The sequence below is a fragment of the Macaca thibetana genome, chromosome 6 (genome assembly GCF_024542745.1).
Source record: "Macaca thibetana thibetana isolate TM-01 chromosome 6, ASM2454274v1, whole genome shotgun sequence".
Taxonomy (NCBI): Eukaryota; Metazoa; Chordata; class Mammalia; order Primates; family Cercopithecidae; genus Macaca; species Macaca thibetana.
The window spans coordinates 78,480,378-78,499,007 of NC_065583.1; the positions used below are offsets into that span (position 1 = coordinate 78,480,378).

Consider the following 18,630-nt stretch of genomic DNA (forward strand, 5'->3'; position numbering starts at 1 on the left):
TTATCAGTTTATGGGTCTGTTCAGGTATTCCAAAGACCTTCATAATTTATATATTTTTCCTGCCATGCATTTTTTACAAACATTCAGTTAAATCTTTGTCGAATTGTTATCACTGCAGAATGAATATGATTTTTGGAAATAATCAGAAGTTATTTGTGATAAAATCCAACAAATAAGTTTAAATTGGAAAATGAAAATTCTGATCAAAAGTAACTGTGACTATAAGGTGATTAAACAGCTTTTTAATTTTTCTTCAGAAGCTAGTTTGAAAGTAGTTTCTAGAGTGGAATTCCAGAGATATATTGAGAAATGGCACCCATCCATAAATTGAGCAGTTAATCTTGTCTCTCCTCACTTAAATGAAAGCTGCAGGACAGCATGGGTTTTGTTTATGTTTATTCTTTTCTCATGATTGAGAGAAATTTCTCCATCTATACATATTTTATGAATGAAATTATATTTCAATAAATATGGCTGGAATAGATTAATGAATAGACTTCTTAACGTGATAACTTGAGGAGGAAACATTTTGTGCATATAGAAATTATTGTAGACTTACACACTGATTTTAAATTATAGGAAACTTGTTTAAGATCTTTTAAAGTATTTAATAAATATGTGTTCAGTGAACCAGATTCATGTTTCATGTGAATAAGACCCAATAAGATGGTCATTTAGTCGTATAGTCCTCCTTTAGTATAAGCAAGGGATTGGTTCCAGCACCACACTCATATAACCAAATCTACTCATACTGAAGTCTTTCAGTCGATCCTGTGAAACTCGCATATGCAAGAAGTCAGCTTTCTGCATCCTTGAGTTTCTCATTCCTCCCTACCAATAATGTACTTTTTATTTGTGTTTAGTTAAAAAAAAAAGCCATGTATAAGCTGACTTTCTCAGTCCAAACCCATGTTGTTCGAGGGACAGCTGTAGTGGCAACTACAGTTGTTTGTTGTTGTTTTATTTGTTTGTTGTTCTAAATAGGTTTAATCCAGTGATTCTCAGTCCAGAAGTTTCTTCTTCAAAACAGGAAGTGTACCTATTAACCATTTTAAAATTCAGATTTATAAGACTGCTTTTATATTGTGTAGAGTGTTAACATTTGTATGTATTTTCTTTATTGTGTGCCTGTTTGTAGGTATATGCTTGTCAGCATTGCCAAGTGGCAAAAAATACAGTTATTGTAGCACCGAAACAGCACCTTCTCAAGGTGGAAAATCCATGGAGTTTAGTTACTGTTGATCTGATGGGACCTTTTCATACAAGCAACAGAAGTCATGTATATGCTATAATCATGACAGATTTGTTCACCAAATGGGTTGTGATTTTGCCTCTATGTGATGTTTCAGCATCAGAAGTTTCTAAAGCTATTATCAATATATTTTTCTTATATGGACCTCCTCAGAAAATAATAATGGACCAAAGAGATGAATTCATTCAACAGGTAAGACAAATAAACTACTTAGGTCTGGGAACATATCTTACTCCTTTTCAGTGTCCAGAACCAGTGCCCTCTGCATTATATTACAGAGTGCTTAATATATTCAGATAAATTGCTATAGCTATAGAGGTATGATATTAAATACTACAAGGATAATTGTACTGGAAATTAGGAGATTAAGATTTTAATACTTACTGTGGGTTATTGTAAACCCATCTTCAGATATCCTCAAATTAAAATGAAGAGGTTGGACCAAATCTTTATTTACTTCTAGATTAAAAACCCGTGATTGATTGGACCTGGTGGCTCACGCCTATAATCCCAACACTTTAGGAGGCTGAGGTGGGTGGATCACTTGAGCTCAGGAGTTCAAGACCACCCTGGGCAACAGGGCAAAACCCTATCTCTACAAAAAATACAAAAATTAGCTGGGCATGGTGGTAGGAACCAGTAATCACAGCTACTCAGGAGTCTGTGGCAGGAGAATCGCTTGAACCCGGGAAGTAGAGGTTGCAGTGAGCCGAGATCGCACCATTGCACTCCAGCCTGAGCGACAGAGAGACTCCATCTCAAAAAGAAAAACAAAAAATTAGCCAGGTGTGGTGGCATTCACCTGTGGTCCCAGGTACTTGGGAGGCTGAGATAGGAGGATCACTTGAGCCCGGGAGGCAGAGGTTGCAATGAACTGAGATTGTGTCACTGCACTTCACCCTGGGCAACAGAGTAAGACCTTGTCTCAAATAATAATAATAATAATTAATAATAATAATTATGATTGACAGGTAAAGGGAGACTTAAATAAATGGAAAAATACATTGTGTTCATGAATAAGACTATTCAGTATTGAAAGGTACTTTTTCCCTTGTCCTGGCCTTTTCCCAGTTAAAATTAACCTGAAAGGATAAACAGGGGAGAATATATATGAAAACTTTTTATAAGAAATATAATAAGTACTAGACTTAAGGCATATGTTAAAACTTTTTGTAATTGACAGGGTACATGTTTAAGAAAAATCAGAGATAGCCAGACTTGGTTCAAAGCATCTTTGATGGCTCAGTCCAAAAGAAATATCTAAAGTTATATTTATTAAGTAGATAGGACATATCATGGCACCCCAGGATTATTCCCAGTTTTCATAATTATCTAGGAGGACTCAGCATATAGTCATATTCATGGCTAAGATTTATTCAGCAAAGAGAAAAGACACATTGGGAGAACCAGGTACAAGTTTCTAAGATCTCCTTCCCCAATAGAGTTACACAGGACATGTTTAATTCCTTTAGCAGAGTTGTGACAACACAGGGAAGCTCACTAGAGGCTCAGTGCCTAGGGTTTTTATTGGGGGCTGGTCACATAGGCACCTTCTACCTGGCATGTACAAAAATTTCAGACTCTTAGAAGGAAAGATTGTATTTGGTCTTATAACCAAAACCTAAGCTCCTAGACGTTAGCCAAGGTGCAACCTTGTAAGCAGGCCTTTCAAAGAATAGCAGTCACAGATCCGCTGTGTTAATATGTTAAAGTTAACTGTCAGGTTAATTCTTTTCTTCACAGGTCCATCCAAACAACTTAATAAGTATTTATGTTGTAACCACTTAGTAGGAATTTAAAATACTCATAAATTGAAAGAAATATATTTTTGTGTCATTCTTTTTTTTTGAGACAGGGTCTCATTCTGTCACCCAGCCTGGAGTGCTGTGGCACTGTCTTGGCTCAATGCAACCTCCGCTTTCCAGACTCAAGTGATCCTGCCACCTTAGCCTCCCAGCTAATTTTTGTACCTTTTTTCTTTTAGAGACAGGTTTCACCATGTTGCCCAGGCTGGTTTCGAACTCCTGAACTCACACGATCCACCTGCCTTGACTTCCCAGAGTGCTGGAATTACTGGTGTGAGCCACCACACCCACCCCTTTCATTTCATTCTTAACCATAATTACTTGCTAATGGGTAATGTGTACCTGTTGACCACTGCTTACCTTCTCAGACCTGGGAATCATATTGTACACTGCCACCCTCATTTCCTGTTTCACACTGATTTTTACATAGTAACTGCTTTTTATCACAGCATTCGATGAAGAAAACAGTTCTGTAAAGATGTGATGTCATCAAATGAATTGTAACCTGATCTAATGTTGAAACTGAACTGCCTTAAACTGGTAGTTTTCATGGTGTCCAACAGATGTTAAGGGGTAACTTAGCACAAAGTTTGGTAACAGTGCTTTAAATGATAAAGCTAGTGTCACAAATGTGTCTAGTAGAGGAGGAACATGTAATTAATTAACAGGTAACAATTTGCTAATTGTTTAAAATTATTTCTGTAATATGATTTTAGAATCTAATACCAAAAGAATTTTCAGGTAAATTAAAGAATTTTAATTTTTAAAGTAGAAACAGAAAAAAATATATTTGACTTTTAATCTCTAGAAATGGAGGTCGCATTCTAAACCTAGGAACAGTGGTATAAACTTCAATGGAAAAAGATTAAATTTGGCTGCATAATAATAGGAGATTTATGTGGTCATTTTGTAAATGAAGGCAAGGTAGTCTTGCCTGCCTTGATTGACATAGCAGTGGTCTGTGCAGTGTAGTACGTAAGGCAATCCAGTCTGGGGGAAGACTATTGGAACTTCTACTTATATTTTTTTAAATCCAAAAAATAAGAAATGAAGCTTTATTAATAATGTATACAGATTGATAATAGCATCCTGACTCAATCAACAAGACAGCTATGTCACACATACTATATGAAGGTATCCTGAAAGAAAAGTGAGAATCCACATGTTTCCTCACTCATACTTTTGCTTTCAGCAGTTGAATGAAAATATGGATATCATCTAGCATTCACCACACTACTCACAAAATGGCCAGGGAGCTTAGAGTGTTGCAGTGAAAGCAGATAATACTAAAAGGCAAACACCCATCAACCACAAGAAAATGATAGTGCTGGCATGTCTACGTAACTTCCAGCTCTTAGTTAGACACAGCAATGAGATGAATACAAATATTAACTATAGTAGTCCTCATTTATCTGAAGTTTTACTTTCTGAGGTTTCAGTTCCTATAGTCAAGTGCAGTCCAAAAATATTAAATACAAAATTCCAGAAATAAACTATTTATATTTTTTTAATTGCACACCATTCTGCGTATAGTGATGAAATCTCATGCTGTCCTGCTCTGTCCAAATGGGATGTGAATCATCCTTTTGTCTAGCATATCCTCATTGTATATTCTACTCCCTCCCCATCATTACTCACCTTGTAGCTATCTTGGTTATCAGATCAAATGTCCTGGTTAGTAGTGTTTGTATCCAAGTTACCCTTATTTTACTTAAGAATAGCCCCAAAGTGTAGGAGTAGTGATGTTGGCATATTGTCAGTCGTCCTATTTTATTTTTAGTTGTTAATCTCTTACTGTGCCTAATTTATAAATTAATCTCCATCATAAGTGTATATGTATAGGGGAAAACATGGTATAGATAGGGTATGGTACTATCTGCAGTATCAAACATTCACTAGGGGCCTTGGAACATATTCTCTGAAGATAAAGGGAGACTGCAGTTATCAGATCTGATAGGAAATTAGCCATCAGAATTCAAAATTATTGAGAATACTCTTTGAAATATTGGTTCACTTCCACTTTTATTAATGAAGAGCCTTACCCTAAGTGCATATAATGTTTCAGGGTATTTGCTAATGATAATATGAAGTCATTATGATTAGCTAGCAGGTTTTCCAGTCGTGTTTAAAGTCATCTGGTAACCAAACCACGACTTGGAAAATTTTACTAAAGGTAACAATAGGGCCAAGTGTGGTGGCTCATACCTCAGCTTTTTGGGAGGCTGAGGTGAGAGGATAACTTGAGACTATGGGTTCAAGACCAGCCCGTGCAATATAGCAAGACTCCATCTCTACGAAAAAAAAAAAAAAATTAATTAGCTGGACATGATGTTGCACACCCATAGTCCCAGCAACTCAGGAGGCTAAGGTGTAAGGATTGCTTAAGCCCAGGAGGTCAAGGCTGTAGTGAGCTATGATTGTACCACTGCATTCCAGTTTGGGTAACAGTGAGACCCTGTCTCAAAAAAAAAAAAAAAAAAAAAAAAAAAAAAGTAATAATAGGCTGTGCTTGGTGGCTCATGCTTGTTGTAAACCTACCAGGCAGATTGCTTGAGCCTAGGAGTTCGAGACTAGCCTAAGCAACATGGCGAAATGCCATCTCTACAAAAAATACAAAAATTAGCCAGGGGTGGTGGCTCACACTTGTAGTCCAGCTACTTGGGAGGCTGAGATGGGAAGATCGCTTGAGCCCAGGAGGTTGAAGTTGCAGTGAGCCAAGATCATGCACTCTAGCCTAGGTGACAGAGTGAGACCCAGTCTCAAAAAAAAAAAAAAGTAACAATAAATATTTGCAGGCCTATTTTATGAGATTGCTTAAACAAAAAAGGGACATATGATTGGGAAAACTTGTTCTTTTTGCTGTGATTAAAATGGCTTCACTATTACACAGAAAGTATAACGATGATAGTACAGAATGAACTCTTGTCAGCAAATACTGAAACAGAAAACACTGCTAAAGATTATAACATAATACACAATGTAGGAGGTTTATTGTATACTTGAATAAAAATACAGATGTTTCTTAGAGTATTTGCTAAATTGTTTCCATAAAATGCACGAAGAACTTTTTGTAAACCTCTGAAGGAAAGAAAATAAACATATTCAGTAGAAAAATTAATTTTTTTACAATGTCTTACAGAAAACTAGAATTGTAAGAACTGATGGAATATCTGGTTTGCTGGTTGGGGGGCTGATAGGGTAAGATAGGATAAGATAGGATAAATGATATCATTTGTCAAGATACCATTTCACAAATGGATTCCCTGGATCATTTCTAGGCAACCTTTTGAAACAAAGAAGGTAAAGCCTTTTTCAAGGGTCATTTAAAACCATTGATCAAGACTCAGATTGAAGCTGACCCAAATGACACCTATTCTCTGGGATTTGTTTCTAATTACTTTTGAGTTAAAAATAGGCATCCTGAATTAGTATGTATATCAGCTAGGAAGTGTATTCAATTCAAGTAACAGACTGTCTTTCCCTATCCCAATATAATAATATGTGTTATATATATTAAACCAATTGGGAGTGATTAAGAGTCACTCCTATTGTATTCACAATATGGCTGCCAGAGCACATGCCACAATGCCTACATTTCAGTCAGAAAGAAGGGAGAGAGTATTGGGCAAACAAAACTAGTACCAGCTGAGTTTGCCTAACAACTTTTTGGCTAGAATTATGTCACATGATCACCCCTACCTGCAAGGGGGTTTGGGACATGTAGTTTTCTTTTTGTTGCTTTCCGCTCTTGTATTAACTTTGCTTATTTAGTTATTCTGATACTACTGGTCTCAAATACTCTTTTTTTTAAAGACAAATTTATGAGCCAAAGGTTTACTCAACTAAAAATAATAAGGAAAAAAAGTCTGAAGGGTGAGGTAGGAAAAAAATATTATTTTATATTTAACAGGCTTACTGTTACAAGTTTTGTAAACTCATTTTGGTTTCTTTTAAGCGCTACACTTAATATGGTAACACCAATAATAGTAGTTAAAAGTTATAAAATGCTTATTATTGCCAATAACTGTTTTACATGCTTTTTAAACATTAACTTACGACCTAGTGGGTTGTTTTTGAGACACTGTCTACTGAATTAAAAAGTTACTTGAGGGCTGGATGCAGTGGCTCATGCCTATAACCTCAAAACTTTGAAAGACTGAGGTGGGTAGATTGCTTGAGTCCAGGAGTTTGAGACCAGCCTGGGCAACATGGTGAAACTCCATCTGTGCAAAATATTTAAAAATTAGCTGGGCATGGTGACACATGCCTGTAGTTCAAGCTGCTAGGCAAGCTGAGGTGAGAGGATTGCTTGAGTCCAGGTGGTGGAGGCTGCCCTCCAGCGTGTGCAATAGAGCAAGATCCTGTCTCCCACTGCCTACCCCCACAAAAAAAGAAAAAAATTAAACTCAAAGTTAGTGTTAAGTTCTCTTCTCCTGTTTCCTTGTTGTATGTGTGTATTTGGCAAGGCACTTAATCTCTCAAAGCTTCAGCATCTTACCTTTAAAATGAAATTAATAATACCTCAAAAACTTGTTGTAAGGTTTAATGACAATAATGTAAAGTGTCTAGTGTGATGATCAGCATGTAGTAAAGACTCAATAAATGGTAACCACTATTTTATACATGAAATTTTACATATTTTCATATAGAATGTTATGGTCAACAAAAAAGCAAGATTCAGCCAGGCATGGTGGCTCACACCTGTAATCCCAGCACTTTGGGAGGACAAGGCAGGTGGATCACAAGGTCAGGAGTTCAAGACTAGCCTGGCCAATATGGTGAAACCCCGTCTCTACTAAAAATAATGAAAATTAGCCGGGCGTGGTGGCGCGTGCCTGTAGTCCCAGCTACCTAGGAGGCTGAGGCAGAAGAATCGCTTGAACCTGGGAGGCAGAGGTGGTAGTGAGCTGAGATTGCGCCACTGCACTCCAGGCTGGGCAACTGAGCGAGACTCCATCTCAAATAATAACAATAATAATAATAAAAATAAAACACAAGATTCTAATTCTTTTGAAGCTTTTTTTAAGTCAGTGGAAAAATAAAACACAAATTTTAAAAAGCCAGCTTTGTTTTATATATTTTTCAGATCAATATTGAACTGTACAGATTGTTTGGCATAAAGCAGATTGTAATTTCTCACACCTCTGGAACTGTTAGTCCAATGGAAACTACACCTAGCACAATCAAAGCATTTCTCTCCAAACACTGTGCTGACCACCCAAACAACTGGGATGATCACCTATCAGCTGTTTCATTTGCCTTCAATGTAACTCACTTGGTACGTGCCTTTTTATAATTCTGTACTTCTGAGTTATGACTATTTATTGGCCAGATAAATGTTTTATTATAAAATTGACATTTATTTTCTTTAAAATAGGAACCTACTAAAAATACACCATATTTTCAAATGTTTAGTCGAAATCCTTATATGCCTGAGACTTCAGATAGTCTTCATGATGTGGATGGTGATAATACAAGTATGTTCGCCAAAATTCTAGATGCAATTAAAGAAGCTGATGAAATAATGGAGAATAAGACAACTTCACTGGGCCAGGTGATTCTATTCAATAGAAAAACTATAATCTAAAACTTTATAAAGTTATATTTATTTTTTAAATTTCAGCATATACATGTGTGCATGTACACAGATACGCATACATACTTGCCATAATTTTTTATCCATCAGATTTTTATTGTCTTGATTAAATAGTTTACTAGCTATGACATGCTGAGAGGCAATAATGAGAAAGCTATGGATTTTGGAATCAAGTAGAGCCGGATTCAAATCTTTAGTCTTAACTGCTTTTGAGTTGTTTGACTTTGGCAGATTCCTTAACCTATCTTAGTTTACCTTCTATATAAAGTAGGGGTTAATAATACTGACTTGGAAATGTTGTTTTAAGAATTAAATATAATTCATGCCTACCTTTTAGTAGCATCTCAAGTAACCATTTTGTTGTAATATTCTCATTGTCTACATTTACCTTCAAGATATTATAGCTCTTCCATCTCTTCTTTTTCTTTTTACACTTGTAGATGGAGAACAACAATTTGGATGAACTAAATAAAAGCAAGATCATTGTTAAAAAGAAACCCAAACAATTAAATCCATTTCATTTAAAAGTGGGTCATGAAGTTTTAAGACAAAGGAAAAATTGGTGGAAGGATGGTCGTTTTCAATCTGAATGGGTTGGTCCTTGTGTCATAGACTATATTACAGAAAGTGGATGTGCTGTCCTGAGAGACAATACTGGGGTTAGACTGAAAAGACCTATCAAAATGTCCCACCTTAAGCCCTACATAAGAGAATCCAGTGAACAAGGTAAATATTTGTCACTTCTCTACATTTTTATTGCTTTGGGTAAGGAGAAAAGTTAAAAATAACAGAAACCTTTCTCCCCTCTTTTGTTATGTTTTCTTTTCCCTTCTTCATAAAATTTGTTAGCTATCCCAGGTAGTCTGTTTTATTACAGTGTCTCTTCTGGAACTGTCAGGCCTGTGAGAATTTTTTTTTTTTTTTTTTTGAGACGGCGTTTCCCTCTTTTTGCCCAAGCTGGAGTGCAGTGGTGCAATCTCGGCTCACTGCACCCTCCGCTTCCCAGGTTCAAGCAGTTCTCCTGCCTCAGCCTCTGAGTAGCCGGGATTACAGATGCGTGCCACCACGCCCGGCTAATTTTTTGTATTTTTAGTAGAAACGGTATTTCACCATGTTAGCCAGGCTGGTCTTCAACTCCTGATCTCAGGTGATGCACCCGCCTCGACCTCCTGAAGTGGTTGGATTACAGGTAGGAACCAGGGCGCCCAGGCATTTTTATTTTTTATTTCTAGTATGTTTTTCATAGTTTATGTGGGAGATACTGAACTTGTTTTCTTCTGAAGGAAAGATAACAGCTTAACATCATCTCTATTTTTGCTTTCTCAATGTTTTTTTTTTTATTATTATTATTTTATTTTTTTGAGACAGAGTCTCACTCTGTCCCCCAGGCTGGAGTGTGGTCGTGTAATCTCAGCTCTCTGCAACCTCTGCTTCCTGGGTTCAAGCAATTCTCATGCGTCAGCCTCCCGAGTAGCTGGGATTATAGGCACATGCCACCATACCCAGCTAATTTTTTGTATTTTTGGTAGAGATGAGGTTTCACCATGTTGGCCAGGCTGGTTTTTAACTCTTGGCCTCAAGTGATTTGCCTGCCTCAGCCTCCCAAAGTGCTGGGATTGCGTGCATGTGCCATTGCACCTGGCCTCACAAATATTGTTAGTCACTTCGTGCCTCTTTTTGGTGTGAAAAACAGCACCTACGATCATTAATGCCAGAAGCAAACATACTGTCCAGAATCCAGTTGTGAAATAAATATTTGGGTACTTTAAAAATGCCATTAATTTTTAATATTGCTTTGTAGTTAGTTAGGTCATGGTTGGGGGCCAGGTGTGGGTGTGGAGTGGGGTATCCTCAGAATGCTATAAGGTGCTGTAAGAAGAGGTGATAGCACTCTGTAAACAAGTTATACTTGCCCCTAAATTTGACTGGTTCTGAACAGTCAAGATATCCTCTTCTCTGTAACTCTTTCTTTCATAGCCTAGTTAAGTGATGTTTTTGCCATGGCTTTTAGATTATGTTCCCTGCTTTATCAAGGCTTTTATTTTGTCCTAATGCATCTGCTTCCTAGAGCTTCTCTGAAGTGGATAACTGAGAGGGAGTTAATGGGTAACTTAGCCAGATGAAGCATTAATGTTATTTGGATATAAGTAACATTTAATGGAAAATATATTTATAACAATATAAACAAGTTGTATGACAGGCTTTAGCAAATATTAATAACAAAAAAAGTAACAACAACAAATAACCTACACTTACCCTATGCCTTTTCTTAAGATGTAAAACCCTTGTGGGCTGCTTAGTAATGATAGCTCAACTCTGCTTCTAATCTGGGGTACAACTCTCATGTTAAAACCTCTTAGTACCTTCCCTTCTTGTGACAGACCCAGTTGTTTAGTCAGTAAACTTATCTTAAACTATGTTCTAATCCTGAAAACTCACAAGTGCTTTCGTCTCTTTGTGAGAAGATAAAAGCTTGCATTGTTTGTGCCTCTTCTCAGTTCTGAGCTACCTTTAATGATCTCTCTCTTCTGCAAGTTAAGTAGGGAAAAAAGGGTTATACAAGTACATGTTGTTCTGTCTTCTTTAGCATGATTTTCCCCTTAATATTTGACATTCATGATTTGCTCACTTATAATTTGTTAACCTTCTTTAATACAAAATTTACATTTAAAATTTTGCTAAACCAGGATCCATCAACATTTTGTAATTTGTTTTTAAGAAAAGAGTTTCTCAGAAAAGAAGTCAAATATTGTGCTTCTTCTGAACATTTCAGAACTCAGTGTTTCAGAACTCATCTTCTCTGTTTGAGAACAGTCTCTAAACAGAGGCAGTATAATATTTGCCTCATACTTGAATTCTTTGCACAAGTTTCTTCCAGTAATATAAGGATAAGTAATATTGCAATATGACTACTGGTGTATGCATAAGGAACTTAAGACTAATAAATGAATCTGTTTTAGTTTTTGTTAACCAAAGGAACTACTGATCCAGTCATCCTAGAATCTGGTTCTTACTACTTGATCCTTTTTTTACATTTTTCTCATTTGTAGAAATTCAAAGTAACTGTGATTTCTACCATCTTTTTCCTCTATATTACATATTTTCTTGAAAATCTTTTCCATGATTTTCTTGAAAATGACCTCACAAATTGATTTTAAAGAGTCCTTGAGCTGAATTAAAGCAAACAAAATGATTTTGAATAATCATTGAAATTTTTATTTGACATAAGTTTCGGTATGCTATAGCCAAAAGAACTATAAATTTATTTGTCCACATTTGTCATTGCTGCTCTTTGCTAGGCTTGAAATTTCATAGCTGTATTAAAGACTGTCTAAAGTAGATATACTTCTGTTGCCAACTTCTTATCCATTCTTATCTAGAACTAAATGTGGAGTGAGCACATTCAGTACTAGTTATATAATATTTGTCATTGCTATTTTAAGCAGGCCTGTTTGTTTTTTTGTGTAGTTCATTGCCAAGTGCTTTCTCAGACTATTTGGACAAGAAATCTTAAAATACCGTAGTGTCTTTTTGTAATCATAATGCTCCTCTTTGAAAGGAAAATTAATCTGACAGATTTTGCATAGTTTTGAATTTATTTTTTTTGTGATATATTTGAGTCTGCCTCACCCAAGATTTTAGCCTGATTTCCCTTCACAGTTGAAAGCCCCATTTGTGAAATGATTTTCATTATTGTATAAATTTCTTCTTGTTGCCGTAACAAATTACTGCAGATTTAATGGCTTTAAAACAACACACGTTTATTATCTTACAATTCTGAAGGTTAGAAGTTCAACATAGATCTTACTGGGCTAAAATCAAGGTATTGGCAGTGTTGTGTTCCTATCTGGACGCTCTAGAAAAGAATCCATTTTCTTGTCTTTTCCAGCTTCTAGAGGTTACCTTCATTTCTTGGCTTGTGGTCCCTCTATCTTCAAAGCCAACAATAGTGGATTGAGTTTTTCTTACATCACTTTACTCCAATCTCCTCTTCTGCCTCCCTCTTCTGTATTTGAGGACCCTTGACCTTTGGCCTGCCCAAAAAGTCCAGGATTATCACCCTATTTTAAGGTCATCTGATTAGCAACCTTAATTCCATCGCTACCTAAATTCTCCTTCGCCATGTAAGGTTATATATTCACAGGATCCAAGGAGTAGTATGTTGACATCTTTAGGGGTCTATTATACTGCCTACTACAATTATGATCTGCATTCATGAAACAAAGCAAAGCACAGTCTCTATAGTATCAAGTCCATGATCTTGACGTTATTATTAATATAGTTTATGCAGAGAGCCTTTCTTTGGCCTCTTAGTTAATACCATTTTTTCTTTCTTTCTCTCTTTTTTTTTTTTTTTTTGAGACAGGTTCTTACATGGTTGCCCGTGCTGGAGTGCAGTTGCACAATAATAGCTCACTGTAGCCTTGACTTCCTGGGCTTAAGCAATCTTCCCACATCAGCCTACCAAGTAGCTTGGAATACATGTATGCATCACCATGCCTGGCTGATTTTTTTATTTTTTATAGAGACGGGATCTTACTATGTTGCCCAGGTTGGCCTCAAACTTCTGGGCTCAAGCAGGCCTCCCACCTAGACCTCCCAGAGTGTTGGAATTACAGGTGTGAGCCATTGTGCCCAGTCCAGTTATATAATTTCTAAACCAACAGTTATTCAGTTCTCTATTGACAGTATTAGTTATTATAATGACAGTGATGTAGTATCAAGTTATAGTTATTATTTTGTCTTGAGAAAGGATATACTAGTATGGCAGCACATTCTAATAGTTTGAGGATTATCAGACCATATATAGGAGTAGTTTAGTCACTTTAAAATAAGAAAAGTAGTCTGAAACCTTTATCTTTTTTTTCTGATTGGAGAAATAAATTAATCCAAATCAGACTTTTTTGAAGCTGTAATTTTTATTTATTTTTCTCCTTAGGGAAATTTAAAAATTGATTTTTTTAATCTATTATTTTTACTCCTTAAAACAACATTAAGGCTGGGCGCAGTGGCTCATGCCTGTAACCCCAGCATTTTGAGAGGCCGAGGTGGGATTGCCTGAGCTCAGGAGTTTGAGACCAGCCTGGGCAATATACTAAAACCCCGTCCGTACAAAAAAATACAAAAATTAACTGGGCATGGTGATACGCACCTTTAATCTTAGCTACTTAGGGGGCTGAGGCAGAGGATCACTTGAGCCTGGGAGATTGAGCTGCAGTGAGCCAAGATTGCACCACCACTGCACTCCAGCCTGAGTGACAAAGTGAGACCCCATCTTTTTTTTTTTTTTTTTTTTGAGATGGAGTTCAACTCTTGTTGCCCAGGCTGGAGTGCAGTGGTGCAATCTTGGCTCACTGCAACCTCTGCCTCCTGGGTTCAAGTGATTCTCTTGCCTCGGCCTCCCAAAGTGCTGGGATTATAGGCATGAGCCACCACGCCTGGCTGAGGCCCCCTCTCTTAAAAAAAAAACCCTACAATAAAAATGAGTATCAAAACTGCTGATTAACACCTTCCTGAAATATCTTGAAAATATTTTAATTTCAAAGAAACTAAAGACTTACTCATTCAGTCTTGTCAAAACTGTGATGATGCTTTCATCAAACAGATGTCATAATCATAATTAATAGAATGAGAAAAAATACTTAGTGAAATGTATTATGTTATGTAACTGACTGGAAAAGATCTTTAATGTGATATGTTTGTTTACTCCCCACCTCTGTGTTTTGAGGGCAAAAAGTTTAATCATGTTCTTTTCTATATCCCTAACTCAGGATTGTTTTAGATTAGTGCTGTCCAATAGATTAATAATAATACAAGAGCTATGTAATTTAAAATTTTCTAGTAGCCACATTTTGAAAGGTACAGAAATAAGTGAAAATAACCTTAATAATATATTTTATATAACCCAGTATCCAAAATATTATTTGTTCAACATGTAAGGCCCCAAGAGTCTCTTTTCTGATTATCTTTATTGAAATTAAAGAGCATTTCTCTTAGCTCCACTAGATTTAGACCATAGTAGGAGTTGAAACACATTTAACCTTGCAAATGAATGAGAATTTTTTTTCTAAACAAGCAGGCCTTTGACATATTCAGAGTAGTTTTCTATTGTGTATAAAGTGATTTATGTAGAATTTGCTGAGTGTAGTCCTTGTTCTCTACAGTTTTATTACAATAAGTTACTTTAAAGATTAATTTTTTTACAAGAAAAAGTGTGTGTGTGTGTGTGTGTGTGTGTGTGTCTTATTTTACTTACATACAAAAGCTCTCCTCTTAAAATCAAGTGAGGTTGGTAATGTCCATTTGTTTCTAACCAGTGTAACTAGGAGGTACTCAAGTTCAAGGTCTCTGAATCCATTTCAGCAAATTAAAATGATAATTTCTAAGAGCTTTACATCTAGGCATATTTTTTCCCTATTGACATATGTTTACTAGACATATTTTTCTAAAATAGTCCTACTTCATCTGTATGGAAAAACTTTTACAGACAGAAAACCTCCCAGTTAATCCTCTGAAAGAGTCTTTAGACATTTCTTAAATGCCTATGGTATCTGCCATCACTGATAACTTTGCAGGAGCGTACAGGCCTTGAACCTATGGAATTCTCCATGACTTAGTAGAAAATTTCATCAGCAACACTTTTACCCTACCTAACCTTTTAAAGTTCTCTTATAAACTACTTCTTAGCCTTTTCTAGTATTAACAGTAGGGTAGTTGCAAACTTTGATGTTAAACCTCTAGCAACATACTCTGAAAGTGTTTCGAGTTTATTGATCATGTTTTCTTCCCTCTTGCTGTTATTGGGTATAACACATCTCATGTGTTGTTTTGTCGTTGTTGAGAAAGAGTCTTGCTCTGTCACCTAGGCTGGAGTGCAGTGGTGCAATCTCACCTTACTGCCATCTCCACCTCCTGGGTTGAAGCGATTCACCTAAGCCTCTCAAGTAACTGGGATTACAGGCACATGCCACCATGCCTGTTTTTGTATTTTTAGTAGAGACGGGGTTTCGCCGTGTTAGCCAGGTTGGTCTCGAACTCCTGACCTCAAGTGATCTGCCCACATCGGCTTCCCAAAGTGCTGGGATTACAAGCATGAGCCACTGCCCAGACGCATGATTTTTTTTTTTTTTTGTCTTTCAGAATTATGGGCAGAATAAATGACCATATGAGCCCAAGCCCACTTATGCCATCTTTTGGTAGAGAGAATAGCTTTGTGTGATCTATTAAAGTTTGTAAATTGAAAGTTGTTAAATGCATGAACTTCTGGGATTGAAATAGGTTCAGTGAGCTATTTGTAATAATGTTATGAGGATGAGTAGAGTTGGATTGATTTTTCAAAATATACTGGCAAATTCATCTGTTCTGAGACACTTTATATACTAGTAAATTCATCTGTTCTGAGACATTGGTCTCTAATCTAAACAAGCATTTAATCTTCCTTTCGCTTTTTTTATCTTAAAATTTGAGGGCTCCTTAACCCATTAACATCTTCAGGAGACCAACCTAGGCAACACAGTTAGCCAGGCATGGCGCCATGTGCCTATAGTCTCAGCTACTCGGGAGGCTGAGGTGAGAAGGATCAATTGAGCCCAGAAGGTCAACGATGCAGTGAGCTGTGATCATGCCATTGCACTCCAGCCTCGGTGACAGAGCAAGACTATGAATGAATGAATGAATGATAAGTAAATAAAGATAAATATATCTATATCTATATTCTGATGTTTTGGGGGAACATTTAGAAAGAGAAGGCAGGGGTCCAGGAAGTTAATCAGCTTTGGTAAAAGAGTTTCTTATAGTAATGGATTGAAATATCAGATAGGGAGGAATCCTTTTATACATATTAGTCTGTATATAGAAGATTTGCCATCAGTTTAACATTCATTTTAAACATTTTTTTCTTGATGGTGATGATATATTTGCTCAACGTACAATAAAAGACTGACAAGGAAGACTCCCTGTCAGCACTTCAGTATGGCTTAGGTAGACCTTAAAAGTTCCTAAGAGTTTTGGTGTCAAATTAGATTTAAATAAGCTAAGCTTTTTACGCTACTCCATTGCAACCTACTTTCTTACACATTGTCACATAAGCCTGAGTTGGCATGTTGTTTTTAACTTCATACTGTAACAATTTGATATTATTTTTCCAATATGGGTTTTATAAAGATTAGAAAATTATGTCAACTTGTAAATGCAAGGATTTAATAATTATAATTGTTAAAATAATTTTATGACCCTATTAATTCACCCAGAAATGCTTTACAGAAGCATATTAAAGATAACATTATCAAAAATAGTTTTATAATTTTTTTTTTTTTTTTTTTGAGATAGGGTCTTAGTCTGTCACCCATGCTGGAGTGCAGTGGTGCCATCATGCCTCAATCTCCCAGGCTCAAGTGATCCTTCCACCTCAGCCTCCTAAGTAGCTAGGACCACAGACACCCTCAACCACACCTTGCTAATTTTTTTGTATTTTTTGTAGAGACGAGTTTTTTTTTTTTCCGCCGTGTTAGCCAGGCTGATCTCGAACTCCTGGGTTTAAGCAATCCACTGGCTTTGGCTTTGGAGTGCTGAGATTACAGGCGTCAGGCACTGTGCACAGCCTTATAATTTTATTTTTAATCTATACCATAATTTTCACTCCTATCCTGTGTTCCTCATACATACATATCTACCAAAGACAGGTCGAGGGAATAGAAAAATGGCTGTTTTAAAATCCTTGACCTTTCCTGCATTTTTTATGTATGAACTGTCAAATGTATATGTCATTTTTTTTTCTTCTTTGACATTCATATTTATTTAGTAGACCGTAGAACTCCCTAGAAGTTAATCTTGATAGTTAATTTTTATTACTTGGGATTTTATTCCTCACTTAAAATTGTTTAATTAAAAAATATGCTTAATTATAATTCTAAAAGTCAAATGTATGATTTTTCTTGTTTCAGAAAGTCTTTATCTCTTGCAAGGATCAGTAGTGGCAGATCATGACTACATTGGATTACCTGAAATTCCGGTTGGAGCATATCAAGCAAATATTCTGGTGGAAGATGCAACTATTGGTATAGTTGATAATGAATTACTGACATCAAGCAAGGATCGTGAACTATTAGAATATAGAAATACGAAAATCTCTCCATTGATAGACGATCATAGTACTCTTGAAAAGCAGACTTTCAGTCTGTTGGACTCTTCAAACCAGGTTCTTGAATACTTAAGTTAGTAAATACCAAAATTTATTTAAAGTGCTTATTTAGAATGTATAAATTCTTAATGATATTCATTAAAAAAGGTTGTATAGAAGAAGTATCTTGACACATTCTTAATGACTAATTTCTGAAGGTTTATTTTATAGTTATTATCTAAAATTGTGCCACATTTGAATATCAGTATACATATGTATGAAGGCAAAGGAACATGTAATATATAGAATTCACTTCTTCTTCTAAAAAGAGAACAGGCAAAGCACCCCTACTTCTTAGGAAATAAATTCCAGCCCAAATCTCTCAAACCTTTGTATGGTTTTGGTACCGTTTCTCAGTTTTAAATTTTCTGAAATTCTCTACCTTTTAAACAGTAAGTTTGAACTACCTTGAGTGGAATTTATAAATATTGAATCAACTGTAACAATGAATGAAATGAAGCTGCTTTCTGTTTCATTAGAACTTCTAAAAACAAGATTGTATGAAAAAATATCGGATTATTTAATGAGCTTTCACAGGATATTGGTAATTTCAAGTTATCTAATTGGTTAGATAGGGTCAGGATTAGGGTCTGAAACTACGTATTGGTTGGGAAGCATTTGTTTATTTTCATACTATATATTAAAGATAAAACCATCAGCCAGGCATGGTGACCCACACCTGTAATCCCAGCACTTTGGGAAGCCAAGGCAGGATGATCACTTGACCCCAGGAGTTTGAGACCAGCCTGGGCAACACAGGGATTCCCCATCTCTTCAAAAAATGTTTAAAAATTAGCTG

At 36.1% G+C, this 18,630-nt stretch overlaps 1 protein-coding gene across 2 annotated transcripts in view; it reads left to right on the forward strand.

Moving 5' to 3' along the window:
• Window positions 1-17,956, forward strand: part of GIN1 (gypsy retrotransposon integrase 1) — a 32,566-nt gene extending 14,610 nt beyond the window's left edge. For both annotated transcript variants that reach the window (XM_050795443.1, XM_050795444.1), the window contains 5 exons: window positions 1,139-1,444; window positions 8,144-8,335; window positions 8,435-8,611; window positions 9,094-9,379; window positions 17,596-17,956. In XM_050795443.1, coding sequence (XP_050651400.1) covers window positions 1,139-1,444; window positions 8,144-8,335; window positions 8,435-8,611; window positions 9,094-9,379; window positions 17,596-17,870 — 1,236 coding nt within the window. In that variant the 3' untranslated portion in view covers window positions 17,871-17,956. The remainder of the gene's footprint in view (window positions 1-1,138; window positions 1,445-8,143; window positions 8,336-8,434; window positions 8,612-9,093; window positions 9,380-17,595) is intronic.
• Window positions 17,957-18,630: the final 674 nt, after the last annotated feature.